At 31.6% G+C, this 17,470-nt stretch overlaps 1 protein-coding gene across 2 annotated transcripts; it reads left to right on the forward strand.

Annotated features, from left to right (window-relative positions):
* Window positions 1–10,551: 10,551 nt before the first annotated feature.
* LOC142617395 (protein NRT1/ PTR FAMILY 7.3-like) lies at window positions 10,552–16,377 on the forward strand. Of its 2 annotated transcripts, none has more exons than XM_075790224.1 (5): window positions 10,552–10,750; window positions 12,818–12,944; window positions 13,698–13,801; window positions 14,084–14,646; window positions 15,241–16,377. In XM_075790224.1, the coding sequence occupies exons 1-5, from the start codon at window positions 10,736–10,738 to the stop codon at window positions 16,121–16,123; spliced, it is 1,692 nt and encodes a 563-aa protein (XP_075646339.1). In that variant the 5' UTR covers window positions 10,552–10,735; the 3' UTR covers window positions 16,124–16,377. The 2 variants fall into 2 exon arrangements, with proteins under 2 accessions (XP_075646339.1, XP_075646338.1); XM_075790223.1 differs by having other exon boundaries at window positions 10,553–10,750; window positions 13,698–13,915; window positions 15,241–16,376.
* The last annotated feature ends 1,093 nt before the right edge of the window (window positions 16,378–17,470 follow it).

The raw sequence follows: 17,470 nt of genomic DNA on the forward strand, positions 1-17,470 counted from the left end.
TATGTGCTTTGCATATGTAATAATGCTCTTCATTATTTATTTGCTTTTTTGGTTTAGTGTTATAATATTTAAAAGTGATATATAAATAATCATTTGTATTTTTTTTTATAAGAAAGAGGTAAGGTAATGTGGAATAATGTTTAAAAATGAAATAGAGATTCTTCTCAAAAAAAAGAAAAAAAAAGGGAGATAGAGAGAGGTCCTAAATTTTAGGTTAAATAGAGAAGATAAAGGAAAAAGCCTAAAACTTAGAAATAGTAAATTATACTTTTAACTAGTTTGTGTTTTTTAATTTAGAATTATTTAACCAAAAGATAGACGTATTTTAAAGAGTTTAAAAATTTGTGTGAGGTATTTTAGTATGTAAAATGTTGAAATTCAAATAAAGAATCCAGTTATTAACAGTATAGAAGATATAGATTTTATGGGTGGATGACTTGGATATGGACCGAGGATTTGGGCTAGGTAAGGAGATATGCCCAAGGAATGAAACCATGCTCACCATCGACAAGAACCGAGATGCTCGCTCCTTCCAGCATTCATGATCAAGGTGAGGGATGTGACCCATACCTCGACGTATTGGGGGAATCTTGAGAAAAGCTTTCCTACCACGGCTAGAAACTCCTGTCTTCTAAACTTGCCTTGAGGGACATGAATAAAAAAACGCAGAGCCCAATGAAATAGTGACCTCCACATTTATGGGGTTTCTCACCTGATGTCAGCCACATTAAATGCTGAATGATTGACCTAAACAGTGAAAACATCCCCAAAAGTCATTTTTCATGATAGAAAAGTGGCAGAGTAGAGGAATGATGGGACAAGAATCCCCTAAATCCAGCTGGAAACAAGCTAGTTGGGGAGAGAGAGAAGAGGGAGTGAGATGGCTATAAAAGGAGGAGAAGAAGAACAGGAAGAGAGGTTCAGAAATTTGAGAGGGAGAGGCCAAAAAGATTGTTTAAGAGTTTTCAGTCTTTTAATTCCCATCTTGTACCTGAGGAACAATGTTCCTTCATATATAAGAGCTTGATTTAGCTACCTTTTTCTTTTTATTTGTTGCTTAAGCCTTCCACTATAGAATTCCTCCCATCTATAAGAAATTAGTTGCGTAGATCAAAATCCTCTTCACTGTTCACGTGAGAGCTGTTTTTGACCACCATAGATAATAGATAAGCAAATAGTATGCAATGGTCTTAGGGGGAAAAAAAGGGTATGGAATTGAATGGACAAGTATGCAGAGTTTTGGTGTCCAGTTGAGGTACGGGGTTGTTCAGCATTTGGGCTGTAAAATACTTGCAACTTATTGGGCTTGATATCCATCAATGTTTGAATTGGACTTAGGAACAACTATATACGTATTTCAATTCACTTGGGCTTAAATTGCGGGCTTGCTTGAAATCGACCATTAACATACGACTCCAAAATGAGGAATCATGGGTTGGTTTGAAGAAAGCATTCTATGATTCTATCTATGATCTCTCTGTTGTTTGTTATTGTTTTCCCCCCCAAATAATATGCACTGTATAGTACCTACTGTAATCATAACCATTTATTTTCAAGTGTTTTAATCTTCGTCATTACCTTGTAAATTATGAATACAAATATAAGGTTATGATAAGAATCTATGAAATAAACTATTTTTGATCATAATGAATACCACACTCTAGACTCTAGAGTTGTGTTTCAAAAAATGGTTTCCAAAACTTGTTCTTAAAGTAAAAAAGGGGGCGGGGGAAACTCACAAGATGTTTTAAATGACACTATTCTAGTAATTTTTTTTTTCTAAACTGGAAACAGAAAAATTTCATAAAATTATTTTAATGTTCTTTGAGAACATGTTTTCAAGACACTTCTCATTTGGTAATGTTGTTTAAGCGTTGTGAAAATACGTGTGGGTAAAAAAATGTTATGGAAATATGTGTTGCGTTGTTTAAATAATGAAAACTGTTGTTTAAATACCTCTACCAAACACCCCCCCTTATTATACGTTTGACAAATATTATTTTTACCAACTTATTTTACTATTTAACTTATTTTTGCTATTATTTATGGGTCACATTGCACTTTTTGATACTATTCATGAATCTTACTATACTATTTTAATTAATTTTTACCTTTATCTATAGTATTTTTAGTAAAAAGTTTTCAGTTTTAGCAAAATAAGCGGATCTCAAACGGACCAGTGTCTGTGGATTATTTTTGCCAACTTATTTTATTATTCAACTTATTTTTGGTACTATTCATGGGTCTCACTACACTTTTTGGTACTATTCATGGATCACACTGTACTATTTCAGCTAACTTTTATCTTTATCTACAGTACTTTCAGCAAATTTTTTTTCAATTTTAGCAAAATAAGTGGATCTCAAACGGACACTTATTTGAAAACAATTTTGACATATATTATGTAAACTCTTTTTAGTGTTAATGGTTGTTATGGTTCTAAAGTCACGTACTTCTAACCGTAAAAAAATTTGGAATTTTGGATTCTTAGAGCATTCCCATCAAGTTTTCCCCCCTCTAAATCATTTTCCTTTTAATTATTATAAAGTCGGTTTGTGATGTTTCTTAAAATACGAGTGCATTAGTTGTAAAACCATGTATTATCAACTTATTTTATAATATTTAGGAAAGAGTACAAATGTAACTATTATTGGTTCTTTGCGCCTCCTCCGCTGGCTCTCTTGGGGTGCTAGGGTGAGGTCTGTGGCATCCCAGTTACAGTAGCTATGGCTCAATTCAATATTCCCTAGCGGGGGTGCCCTTATTAGGTCACGCCCTGGGGAGTAAGCCGCATATGGTTGCATCCGTCCTCCCCCCCTTTTTTGTTCATCAAAAAAAAAAAAAATTTATTGGTTCTTAAATTATGTACTACTAGATTTTAGCTCGTGTTTACATATAGAAAGATTTAACAATAGTGATAATGAGTTGATTTTATGTAGGTGAGTGGGGTGGTCGTCTCGACTTTCTTACTAAATATGGAGTATGAATAAGTCACTTAACACTAAATTTAAGAAAATTAAATTAAAAATATGGTACAAAATTAGAATTCAATTAAAAACTAATATAAATTCGATTTGAATTCTAATTATACTAGAAACTATTTTGAATTTGATTTGGATTCTAATTGTGCTTCACGAGTTTAATACATTGTATATGATATATGGCTAGAGTTTCATTTCATCCTTAAATTATTTTTTATGTCAATTTAGACTTAATCCCCACTTTTTTTTTAAAAAAAAAATTGTTGAATGTATCTTTGAATATCACTTCCCATCAAAATTAACAGTCAAAATCACACAAATTGTGTTGTCACTCAAGTTGTAAAGCAATTTCATAACAGTAATTTAATTTTTAAAAGAAAGATAGTGACAAAAATATCACAGTTTTTTACAAAAATTTAAACAATAATTGACCCAAATAAAATAATTAAAAAGATTATAATGAACTTTAAAACATTTCAAAATTGAGAGAAGAAAAATCATATTATTGATTTTTTTTTTATACAAGATAGAAATTTTACTCTGGTCTAATCTAAGTCTATATGTATGTGAAATTCTTTCCTGGAGACTTGAACCTCGGCATTTGTCCTTCACACCTCCAAACACTTATACTTGTAGAGTGACCATCGCGCCAAAGGTGTGCTGTGATATTGAATTCTATTTTAATGTCGCAACTCTTCAAGAATCTTAGAACTTTTCGGCTATTTTTTTTGTAATTAATCTGTTTGATCTTTATAACATAAAGAGACTAATCCAAATCTAAAGATCAAAGTCATGCAATAGATATCCATAAATACGTAAGACATGAGACATGTTTAGTAAAAATAGAAAGTCGCATGTTTGAACTTACTTTGTTTGAAAACTTTGCGAATTGCTGACAAGGCTGGCGCAAAAAGCTGATAAGCCCACCTTTTTCAATAAGATAACTTCTAAGTACTCGTGCTTATTGGTTAGTGAAGTGATAAGTCATTCAACATAAGGCTTGCTAAAATTGGGGAATACCAACTATTGCTTTCCATGTTCGACTCTCTTTTTGGAAAGGGAATGCTATTTTCATATCAATTTTTATTTCTTCTTCCATTAATATAGGATATTTTATGAGATTTATATTCCATAATTGAGGTAATAACTCAGCTTTTAGATACCAAACCATAATAATGATTAAGTTCTAGGACTTTTTTTTTTTTTTTTTACAAAATATATATATTCCACTAGTGGTACCAAAAAAAATTACAAATACAATTCAAGAAGTTAAAAAATTAAATAATAAAAGAACTTTTTGAACTAATAAGTATATAACAAAAATTGTTTCTATCAAACTTATATTTGGCATAAACAATGTAAATTAACAAACATAAAAAGGGAAAATACTTAACTATTATTACGTGATGAAAAGTTTTGTATATATATATATATATGTATATATATATATATTCATTCAGTCAAAACACAAAAAATAGATGAAAAAAGGAATTCAAATTCAAGATCCAAAAACCTATAAATTAAAATTTTTTTTTTTGACAAGTTGGTAATTATTTTAGGACTTGAGTACTTGAAGAAGTGGATTTTATACATTAGCTATGTGACTCAAAAAGGAGAAAGCTAGTGACAAAAAGAAGAATGAAGAATGAAGGAAGACAGTTTATAGTTATACATTAGCTATGTGACTTAGAGAAAATTTTTAAGGTGGTTATATGGTCATGGTAATTATATGAGTCATCAATAACTATATTTATATTTAAATAATTGGAATGTATATATATATAGCGATAAGTATGTTATTTTGATTAACAAATATAAGTGACGTTAAACTTTTCCAAGTGAACATTCACTTTTTAGCCAAAGTTTGTACACTTGTGAAAAGAAATAGATTTATATGTATAATCTATATCTATAAGTACGCTATTTTGATTAAACAAATATAAGTGACGTTAAACTTTTCCAAGTGAACATTCACTTTTTAGCCAAAGTTTGTACACTTGTGAAAAGAAATAGATTTATATGTATAATCTATATTGAAAGCTTTGATTGAGATTGGAGGGTCATAAAAATTTCTCACACAAAGCCACACACACACACATATATATATATATATATATATATATATATATATATATATATATATATATAAACTAATGAAAATTTCAAACTTTAGTTGAATTCATTATAGGCCTGACCATGTCTGCTGAGTGATGACACACAATGATATGAAAGATAATAATTCTCAAAAAAAAAAAAAATGAAAGATACCAAAAAGAACTCTTCCTTCTAGAAAAGGAATTTGGACTCGAAGGTGTGTTACCTACCAACGTGGATGTTAGTGTATTAATCATGGCATTGTTTATACTTTATAGTTAAAAAAAAAAAGGAAGATATTGACAATATATGAAACACGTTGCATCCAAAAGAGTATTTTAACAAGGACCTTCCAAAATAGGTGGTATTTTGATGAAATATTCTTGTACTTAATATGCTGTTATGAAAATTTGCTCGATATATACATGATGGACTCTAAATCTACAATGAATTGATCACTAACTTCGGCTCATAAAACTACACAAGTAGTTCTTATTTTGATTGGTCCAAAAGCTAGATAATTAATTTTTTCAACAATTTAGATCTTAGATCCTTTTCCATAGTATCACACAGAGAGAGAGAGAGAGATTATCTACTATGGATAAAAGAATTGATTATAACTGACAAATGGATGTGGCAATGAATGTGATTGGTAAACTTCAACAATCTTATAACTTTTTTTTATGAGAAAATTTAAATTTCATTAAACGGAAAAAAAAGAAATTAAATTATTTAAAAAAGCATGATCTAAGAAATAAAATATCTCTTCCATCCAAGTAACAATCATATAACTAAATATTTGAATTGTTTCTATGAATTTTTGTGTGTGTATATATATATATATATATATATATATATATATATATATATATATATATATATGACTATGTCCTATTGTTCTCCACCCCTGTAATTCAACAATCTTATAACTGATTATCTGAATTGTTTCTAGGAATTTTTGTATATGCATATGACTATGTCCCCCAAGTCTTGTAATTGGTGGGCTGTAACAACCTTGTAATTGAATATTTGAATTGTTTTAAGGACTTTTTGTATATACATATGACTATGTCCTCCCATCCTGCTATAATTGGTGGACTTCAACAACTCTATAATTGAATATTTGAATTATTTCTAGGAATTTTTGTATATACATGTTCTTAGTTTGAACTAACCAGCCTGACATAGAAGAACACTAACTGAAAAGCTTATCATATTTTATAAGCAAATCAACCTAATACCATAAAAAATGGGAAAAAGGCTTCCCTACATAGCAAACTCACTTATTTTTAGCTACTAATCTTATCCGATAGTTCTGTCACACGTTATCACAACAATTTACTGCATTGTCTTTTTCCTTTTATATATTCTTCTATTCGTACGGAGCTAAATCCTAATCCACTACTCTCTTTTTGTTCTCCTTCGTTTACTTGGTTTTTTCTTAGTTTCAAAATCGGGGTTTTTGCTATAAACCCAAATTTTAAATACTAAGAAAAATAGGGAAAGAAAAAGATTGAATTCTACGTGCTTTTTAAAAGCAATCAAGGGAGTGCTGATACTATACAATTTTGCAGGTATATTACTGTATTCTTAACATTTTTAGATCGATTTATTTTAAGGAATCAAATTGGCTGTTTAAACTTTATGTATTTAGCCATTATGCATGCAGCGGGTACGTATATAAACTTGGGTTTTTTTTTTTGGTTGTCCACAAGCCATTGTTTCGCGTTTGTCTACCTTAATAAGTGGCAAAAATTATCACTAATTTGTAGAAGCATTTATGAATTTTAAAGAAAATTATCAATTATGTACCTAGTAATGTAATAGGGGGAAAAGCGAGAGACGTAAATTCTTCTCAACACTCTATTGGTTGCTTCTTATTGGAATAAGGAAACATTATTCTAGTGCTTTCATTAATAAGACTTTGATTTCATTGGCACAATTAATCAAGGTAGTGGATTAGGTGATCAGATTACGAAATTAGTAAATCTCATGAAGAAAATTTGGTTGAAAGCACATGGAGGCATGACAAATGAAAAGAGAATTTTGTCATGGTGTAAAGTAAACTATACTAGAAATTAGAAACATTTCCATTGTTCACTCCATTTGTTTCTGGAAAAGAACCTCTATAAAGAGAAAACATACAGATGAAAAGTGAATCTTCTAGATACCATGTATAAGAAATAAATAAATGTTACATATATATATATATATATATATATATATATATATATATATGTATATGTGCGCGCCCATGTGTGTTATTTTTTTTATTTAATTTTTTTATTATATATATAACTTTGCCCAGAATTTTTGTTTTTTTGTTTTTTTTTGTTTTTGTTTCCGCCACTGCATATGCATGCAACAAAGAAATGCACATCAATGAGATATCACTGTTGTTGCATTTTTTATTTTTCAAAAAAAAAAAAAAAAATCTGTTTCCATTTAAATGTAGGTCAACTGACACATAAGAAATGCACATCAATGAGATAACATTGTTGTTGCATTTTTTATTTTTCAAAAAAAAAAAAAAGAAGAAGACATCTATTGCCATTTAAATGTCATGTTATTGCATGTCATGTTATTCATCACATATCACTATTAATATACTTTAGTGGTCGTGCTTTTTTTTTTTCTTTTGCTTAGAAAACTTTGGACGTGAAACAAACTAAACTCGATCTCTCTAGACTGATAGAAGGTCTGGAATCTTGGAACTGAGCTCATTCCAAAGCTCAAGTATGTTGACAATATAGAATAAAACAACAAATGTCCTCGCGTGCTTTGAATTCAAAGTAAGAGGGTAAGTTACTTATTCTAACTCTAAATGATTACACTTCTTAAACATTGGAAAACATCAGAGATAAAAAAGACTTTAACTAAATTTGCTGCAGAAGCAGCAGAAGCAGGACCAAATATATATGTACCGACTGTTCTCCTCGGCGAAAAGGGGCAAAGATTGTGGAAAAGTTAGAAGATTTTAGTGCAGACTGATGGATGAATGCAATATGTTGTTCTTCCAAGTCCACTATGATCCTGGCATGCAATTTTTTTCATGACATAATATGTTGCAGCACCATCGGGTCCACTTGTTTGCTCTTCAAGAAAAAAGAGCTTGAAGGGCCTGTTGTGTTAGCAGCTGCAGGCAAATGCATTCTTGTGTTTATATCGTGTTGTAAGCATATATGTCATGGAATGTATATCTGGTTGGACCTGACTCTTGAGATGTGATGAGAATCTTTTTGCTTGATGATTTTTGTAGAAGGGAAAAAAAGGGATCTGACATTTTAGATGGACTATCATAGTTTTTGTATGGTGATTGTAGGGGATTAGTAGTCAAAACTTTAGGGTTTCTGTAACCTTTCAAATACAACCTAGGTCAGATGAACAAGTTCAGGCCCTCCAAGACAACCACAAGCATTGCCTCAAAAAATTTAGGACCCTAACTTATTCCACACACTTTGCCATGAACTTTTTTATGTTGCTGTCTTTGAATGGTGAGTTTATATAAAAGTGACAGATATTGAGATATATAATCTAAAAATCTAGCCCACTTGAAATTATATTTCAAGTTGGAATAGGAGTTTGTTGCCTACTGGTGGTACTCATATTCCTAATAGAAATAGGTGAAGGTTTTGTAAGTACAAGAATTCTATTCCTTATATAGGAATAGTGAGGCGGCAGGTTCCTTAGAAAAGAGACAGAAATATTCCTGGGAATAGTGACTAGTGAGGCGGCAGGTCATAAGGGATGTACATTTGTTCTCAAGAAAAGAGACTGAGAGAGAAACACACAAGAGTGAAGCGGACTGAGAGAAAAAAGTTAGTGTTTTGTGTAGCACTGAAAAGGAAAAAAAAAAAAAGAATTTTCTTATGTTCAAGACACAATCTATGAAGTAAAATAGTTGCAGCAAAATATGTGAAATAGTTCATGTTCTAGAATTATTGACATCACCCACCAAATAAGTCACCGGCTGTCAAACTGAACCAGAGTCACCATCTCTAAAGAAGTGCTACCCAGTTAACAAGTCACTCACCTAACATTTGTTGTGCTTCAATAACCTTACATCACATTAAATGTGATGCAACCCATCCCCTTAAGGTGAATCACTCAACATTATCCCCAGCTATTCCGTTTATTGAGGTGACATGCATCCTATCTTCTAAAAAACTTGAATTCATGGGATGGTTTAGGTGGGAAAAGGCCAAGATCTCAGGGCATATATATATATATATATATATATATATATATATATAAAGAGGTCACAGTCCCTATCAAAGGTATGAGAGTAAACTTTGAAAATTTTACTTATCATTCTTCAAACTTGAAATCAGAACATTAGCTTAACCATTGGAGTGATTTCGGCCAACCCACTTTGAGAAGGCCCAACTCACGAAGAAGGTTTACTTTGTTTTACAAGAACATACGAATTAAGTAATCTAAGCCGTCAATTATCCCCTCTCATGTGGATTCCTTGATCTTGAGTGAGAGCATTATTAGATGTATTTTTAGGATTGTGAGTTTATATGCGTGAAATTTGTAAATTAGTTTGTGATTGTGAGAAATTTTGTTTATATTTGAAAGGTTTATGAATGTTGTGCGTAAATATGTGATTTTGGATTGTGAAATTTGATTAGGAGCAATTGTAATTCATTGTGTTGCCCATCGACGTAATTTTGAAGTAGGCCAAACCACGTTAACTATTGATGCTACTTGTGGTTGTCTTATTTTAGTGTTCTTGCAAATGCACTTTCGCTAACTCCAAATCATAATTCTTTTTGAAGACTAAAATGGTTTATTTATTTATTTTAAATATCAAGGACCAAATTCGATTGAAATACAACATGGACCAAATTCGAAGTACCAAATGTGTATTTTGGTAAAAGGAAAAAAGAAAAAAAAAAGCCCACTTCAACACTCGGTTAGCCACCTATGAGTCAATGGGAAAAATATCTTACAATAGATGGGGGAAACTGATGTATAGTTACAAAGAGTGAATGGCTTGGATTTGACTCATAGTTTACTAGATAAACAATGGTAATTATTAGGAAAAGGAAATGATAATGTTAGTGAGGCATGTTAAGCTACTTTCCACGACCAGATATTACTCCCCCAAATGAAGCCAAAGAGAAATCATGGAAAAAAAGGAGATTAGTTAATAGCAACATGTACTACTTTTGTTAATTTCTTATTAGTCAATAAAACACAACCATTAAAGTGTGATGCCACCGATATTAGAAAAAAAGAATCCCACAAAACTATAATAAATAAACTAAAAATAAAAAAGTAGAATAGAAGCTCACCAAATCAATGACATAATTCGAACATGTCAATATCAAGACAGCTTATGGAGGCCACTCTCTCTTTATGTAAGAAACAGATATGCATGCATTGCATATCCTCAGTCATAGCCAATACGATATATGCATATATGATTGTATTCCATAATCTTACACGTTTCTTTTTCACTTCCTTATTTTCTCCTTGAATCTAGGTCTATCCCTCATCATATGAAATCCTAGCCATCCATCGTTTCTTGCTATACTCTATATATATACACATACAACTCACTTGCTCATTAGCACTTACCAATTCTATCTTTTTGGTTCTCTCTTGGTTTGCAGTTTGAAATTTATATTTCTAGCTAGCAAGGGTGTGCACCAATGGCTTGCAACAAGGTTAGTGACACTTGTCTAGTTTCCATGAAAATGCATTTGACATGCATACAAACAAATCTCTTTCCATCATATATTACTTGCTATTAATTAATGTTTAGATTCAATTACTTGTCGTTCATTGATGAATATTATTGTTCTATTTCTTAGAATATTCACAAGTGAATGGTGTGATTAGTCAAGTGTTGACATCTCACATAGAATACATCATTAGTCAAGTGTTGACATCTCACACAGAATACTAGTACTAATGATAAGAGTAAATTATTAACTAGCTAATAAACTTGTGTCACCAACTTCATAGCCCATTCCATGGTCTTCATCTATCACTAATGGGAAAATGGCAAATCTAACATGATATTGGACATTCCTTTAGAACGAAGGACCTTTTTTCCTAAGGAGGGTGGAGGGATATAATATAAAGAGAGGAGAGTAAGACATGCAGTTTGTTGGTAGAAGATGTAAAAGTTTTAACAAGTTGTACATAAACTAAACATGCAATATATATACACTCACATATGATATAATTTTTTCAACTTATGGCATTTACTTTATAAAAATTGTTTTTTTTTCTCATCATAACTAAACATGCATGTTGATTCGGTTGGTTCTTCCTAGTTTTCAATCCTAGGAAAAAAAAAAGTATGACCCACTAAAACCTGAAATGGTTCTCTCTCCTTTTACTTCTTTATTTCTTTCTATCATTTTATATTTACCTTTTTTGGATTTTTAACCTATTTTACCTTTTATCATCATAACAAAACATGCATGTTCAATCCGGTTGGTTCTTCCTAGTTTTCATTTCTAGGAAAGAAAAGAAAAAGTATGACCCACTAAAACCTGAAATTTGGTTTTCTCTTCTTTTACTTCTTTATCTCTTTCTATTATTTTCTATTTACCTTTTTGTCTCTTAAACTTTTTTTTTTCCACTCAAATGATTCTTTAGATGTATCTTTTTCCACATAATTATTAACAGTCACGTGCTTTATTTACAAAACTTAAATTTTTAATAATTATTTAAATAACTTAATAAAACATATGATTAAAATACATATATAATGGAAGATTTCTTCAAATTAATTTGAAGAAATTTTTTGCTCAACTAACCCTTACCAACACTAGTGATGAATTTTTTTATTATTTCAATCTAAGGAAAAAGAAAAAAAATAAGATTCCTTCAAAGTTTAAATACTTGTGATAAAAAATACTCATTTGATTGTAAATTTGATCTTATGGTTAAATGGATATACAGTGAAAACAATGTTATCTTTTCAACGATAATCAAATTCAGCCATCATATGATTTATTGACTAATGAAATTATATGGTCAAATTTAATTAGATAACCTAAAATAAAATACGTATCAAACTGTATCTAATTTTATTATAAGTTTTACCTGTTAGTATGTTCTAGAGTCTTGGACTGAACTAAGAGTATTTGTGCAAGTCAGAATTTAGGACCACTACTTTAAATGATTAGACTTTTTTTGAGGGAAATAAATAATTAGACTTGGTTGGAATAGATCTCATAAACTTGGGGTGAAATGAGTTCCAGTTAATTTAACTGGTAAAGTCACTGATGGTTGTATAAGAGATTTGGAGTTCAATCCCCGCCTACACCAAGAAATAATTAGTATCTTGGTCTGACGATAAAGAGTTATTAATAGAAACGGACTCTTTAAGTTGAAACTCTTTTAAAAAAAAAAAAACTTTGGCGGTGAGATTCTTTGGGGGAAAAAAAAAAAAAACATGGGGGTGAAACTAGTCAATTTTTTGGGCTCTTATGGGACTTGTGTTAATGCTTTATCAATAAATTTAATATATATTTTTTTCATAATTATGATTCATACATGATAAAAGTAGATTCCTAGAAACCCATGTCAAAGCGAGTTCATAAATCTTACATAATTTTTAACAAGTTATGAAAAGGCTGGTAAAAAAAATAATTAAGCTCACAACATTAAATATCTTCATTCATTTTGGTACGAGGATATAATTCAATGCTCTAGCTAGCAAGGGTTTCTCTTTCTAGTCAATAATATTGAACGATTTATTTCGCTATAACTTTCAGGTTGAAGTGAATGGAGAGGTGGGAAAAGGGCAAGAGGTTTGTACACTTGATGGAACTGTTGATTATCATGGCAGGCCTGCAATCCGAGAGAGAAGTGGTAATTGGGTTGCTGGAATTTTGCTTCTAGGTAATTTTCTATATTAGAGTTATCACAAATATATCTATATTTATATTAGTAATTTGGATTTCAAAATATTGACTTTTATATATTTGTTCAAGTTAAAAGGAAGTATCAGTTCATGCAAATTTTAACAAAACTCAGATCGAAACTATATGAAAAGTGCATGTGTTAAGACTTATCTGATTTGATCTGTAGGTAATGTTCAGTTTTATAATGAGTGACAAGAAAAATGCTTTTAAACCTTTCATTTATATGTTTGTTTGTTTTTCTTTTGGAGTGATGCATTAAAACTTTCAAGAGGCAATAGGAGAAAAATTGTGAAAAGAAATGATGCAAACATAAGAAAGTAACAGTTTAGGGTAAAAATGAAGCTAGCTAATTTCTTTTTGCACATCTTCTCAGCCACCAAAATAGCCATAGTTTCCAACTTTTCAAAGCAAGCTACGGAAAGTTCCTTTAATTATAAATGGCACAAGTATCACATGCATCCACCACCAACGCTACAAGTACATAATATATACCTATAATTGCTCTTATTATATTATATCATGCCATTAAAAACCTTTTTTCTTTAATCAACAAGTACATATATTTGATCATTGTGCTTTGTGTATATATAAGTACTATAGCCGACCCATCTTTATGAGACATATAAAACTGCATCTGCATGTTTCCTTAATCAATGTCTAGTATTATTAACAATCATGAAAGATAATAAAGCTAACTTGTCTTTTGTTGTATTGGAAAATAATTATTCAGTCAATCAAGGGCTGGCTACATTGGCATTCTTTGGAGTTGGAGTGAACTTGGTTTTGTTTTTGACAAGGGTGATGGGTCAAGACAATGCTGATGCAGCTAACAATGTAAGCAAATGGACAGGAACGGTCTATCTTTTCTCTCTAGTTGGTGCCTTCCTTAGTGATTCTTACTGGGGAAGGTACAAGACTTGTGCCATCTTCCAAGCCATCTTTGTCATTGTAAGTTTCCAGCATTTGATGGATTCAAATGCTATTCCACAGACCCTTGGACTCACTAGCAGACAATATTTTCAGCTGCCAATTAACATATATATAGTCTCTAGAAGTCTAGACATTTCTCAGAAGTGCAAATCTTGAACTGATCATATGTTTATGTGTATCTAACAGGGTCTGGTATCACTATCTTTATCAACATACATTTTCTTACTCAAGCCTAAAGGCTGTGGTGATGAAAAAACTCTTTGTGGATCCCATTCATCCTTCCAGTCAGCATTTTTCTACTTCTCCATATACTTAGTTGCCCTAGGAAATGGAGGATACCAACCTAATATAGCTACATTTGGGGCAGATCAGTTTGATGAAGAGGATCCTAATGAAGGGCACTCAAAAATATCCTTCTTTAGCTACTTTTACCTGGCTTTGAACCTTGGATCTCTCTTTTCGAATTCTTTTTTGGGTTATTTTGAGAATGAAGGAATGTGGGCTTTTGGATTTTGGGCCTCAACTGGCTCTGCTGCTCTAGCATTGGTCTTGTTTCTTTGTGGAACCCCAAGGTACAGGTATTTTGAACCTAAAGGCAACCCTATCTCTCGGTTTTCCCAAGTACTGGTGGCTGCAGCAAGAAAATTGAAGTTTGAGATGATGCCAAGTGGAGAAGATTTGTTTGAGTTTGAAGCAAAGAAATACACAAAGAATGGGGATAGAAAGCTACTCCACACTCAAGGATTGAAGTAAGTTTATATCCCTCTTAAACATTTAAATTACTTGTTAGAAAATACAAGATATAACTTCAATACCAAGTTAGAAGAAGAAAATATTAAGAGAGAGAGACAGAGAAGAGAATACAGTTAGCATATTGAGAGTATGTATAGTAAACAAACCATAGGATTACAATATTGTAGTATAGTTAGGATTACATGTATAACAAGTTACAACTAGAACTTGTATTTCTAGTACAATGAATTTAACGAACTTGGGACTTGATTTCTTTAGTAATATAATGAATACTTAGATAAAGAAATGTTAATGTTGCTGATAGTTGTCTCCTAAGTCCTATGCTTTCAAATATGGTGAAGACATTTTTGGACTAATGCATAGGTGATAAATTAGTCTTTGCTCAATTAAAAGGAAGAACTAGCATTTCTGATACAAAAATTTACTTTCACTTTTTTTCCCTTTCGGTTGTATACATACTCTTTAATGAATTAAGGGTACCTAGTTTCACATTCGCCTGGCTATTTACTGATTCTTTCATTTAGAAATAGCATGTTAGGCTTTATGAACAGAGATAAAATACTAAATGGTGTTTCTATTCGCCTCTTTAGGTTCTTGGATAGAGCAGCCGTAATCACATCAGAGGAATTCAACCAGATTGACAAGGATACTAATGATCCATGGTACCTTTGCACCGTCACACAAGTCGAAGAAGTGAAATGCATTCTAAGACTTCTTCCAATTTGGCTATGCACAATATTGTATTCAGTAGTATTCACGCAAATGGCATCTCTCTTTGTGGAGCAAGGTGCAGCTATGAAAACCACCGTTTCGAGTTTCAACATTCCTCCTGCAAGCATGTCTTGTTTTGACATCCTCAGTGTAGTAGCATTCATTTTCATTTACAGGCGAATTCTTGACCCTTTTGTTGTCTTGAGAAAGAAAAATGCTAAAGGAATCACCGAACTTCAGAGGATGGGAATTGGTCTTGTTATAGCAATATTGGCAATGGTTGCAGCTGGGGTTGTGGAGTCTTTCAGATTAAACTATGCAAAAGAAAGTTGCCCCGATTGTGAAGGCTCGAGTTCCTTGAGCATCTTTTGGCAAATTCCACAGTATGTACTTATAGGAGCATCTGAGGTTTTCATGTATGTTGGTCAACTAGAATTCTTTAATAGCCAGGCTCCTGATGGATTAAAGACCTTTGGAAGTGCACTATGCATGACATCAATATCACTAGGAAATTATGTGAGTAGTTTGCTAGTGATGATTGTCATGAGTTTCTCTGCTAGAGATGATATGCCTGGTTGGATCCCTGTTAACCTTAACAAAGGTCATCTAGAACGGTTCTACTTCCTCTTAGCAGCTTTGACAACAGTTGATCTAATGGTCTACATTGTACTCGCTAGATGGTATAAGTACATCAAGTTTGAAGGAAAGAGTGGAGGTGGAGACAACAATGGCGCCAATGAGCTCTCTGAACTTGAAGTATAAGTGCAGTATAAGCAAATGTATTAGTATTGGTTAATGTAAATTGCAGTGCATGATAATAAAAAACTATAAAGAATAAAAAAATGTATGAGATTAAGTGTGAATTTTGCGATGAAATTAGAGAAAACCCTAGCCTTTGCATTTCTCTATTGAGCATATATGGAGTTGAAATAGGTACAAGATGTAGTGGTGTTAATTCTCATGCAAGCTTTAATGAAACTTCAATCTTTTTGTAACTTTCTGTCCATTTCTGAAATATCCAAAAGCATATCTTAATATATAGTTGCCCAAGATCAAGAAAGATTACTTTTTTAAGGCCAAGAGGTTGATAGTGAGATCTTGAATCGACTTATTGGTCTTATGGTATATCTTAATATAAAAATTTATAGACTTTGGGCATTCTGGATTGCCAATGCATCTTGGACTTCACTCAAGAGGTGCTACTATATTCAATATTTACATCGTATGAATTTTCTAAACCATTTAACAATTTTACATCATATGAATTTTAAAATCTGGACATTAGGCCTTTAGGGTGAGAAAGAAAAAAGGAAATGATGGATAAAAGAGTCTCTCTCTCTCTCTCTCTCTCTCTCTCTCTCTCTCTCTCTATATATATATATATATGTATGTATGTATGTATGTATGTATTAACATTTATGAATAGTTTAGTAGTTGATTAATGTGATTAGGTTATGTTTGGGCTTGTGACACAGAAAATCATAACTTATTCAAACCAAATAAGATTTTAAAGTTTAAATTAAAATTTACTCTAAATCCATTTTATAAGATATGATTTCATTGGAAAGCTCACTTAAATCCATCCTTCCCAATGGCCATTGCCATTCTTAATCTTGGTACAAGTGGGTTTGTGGCAAAAAAACAAAAATCCACCCTCATTTCATGAAATCCTAAACTTGGTGTGAATAGGTCACACCCCAAGAACTGTGGGGCCCATTTTAAGAACTCTAGGCCCTGCTCAAATTCTACTTGGGCCATAGAGTCAAGGTGTCCACTTAAGAGACCTTAGGCCCAGAGTCATAGAGTTCCTGTATAAGTATAAATCCAAATGGGAGTAACTGATATGCATTATGGAAAATTATGAGAACCAAATTCCTTTGTCGGTGCTAATCACATTCTTTAATATTTATCTCAGCTGGGATTGTTGCTAAACAGTGATTATATATATATATATATATATATATATATATATATATATATATATATATAAAGTAATCTCGATTAAGATATAGACCCTAAAACCAAATGCAATTAATAAAGATATAAAAATTCCATGGTCTGGAATTATTAATTACATAGTGGGTGGTAGACATTGGCATGACTTTTTTG

The sequence above is a fragment of the Castanea sativa genome, chromosome 11 (assembly GCF_040712315.1).
Source record: "Castanea sativa cultivar Marrone di Chiusa Pesio chromosome 11, ASM4071231v1".
Classification (NCBI taxonomy): domain Eukaryota; kingdom Viridiplantae; phylum Streptophyta; class Magnoliopsida; order Fagales; family Fagaceae; genus Castanea; species Castanea sativa.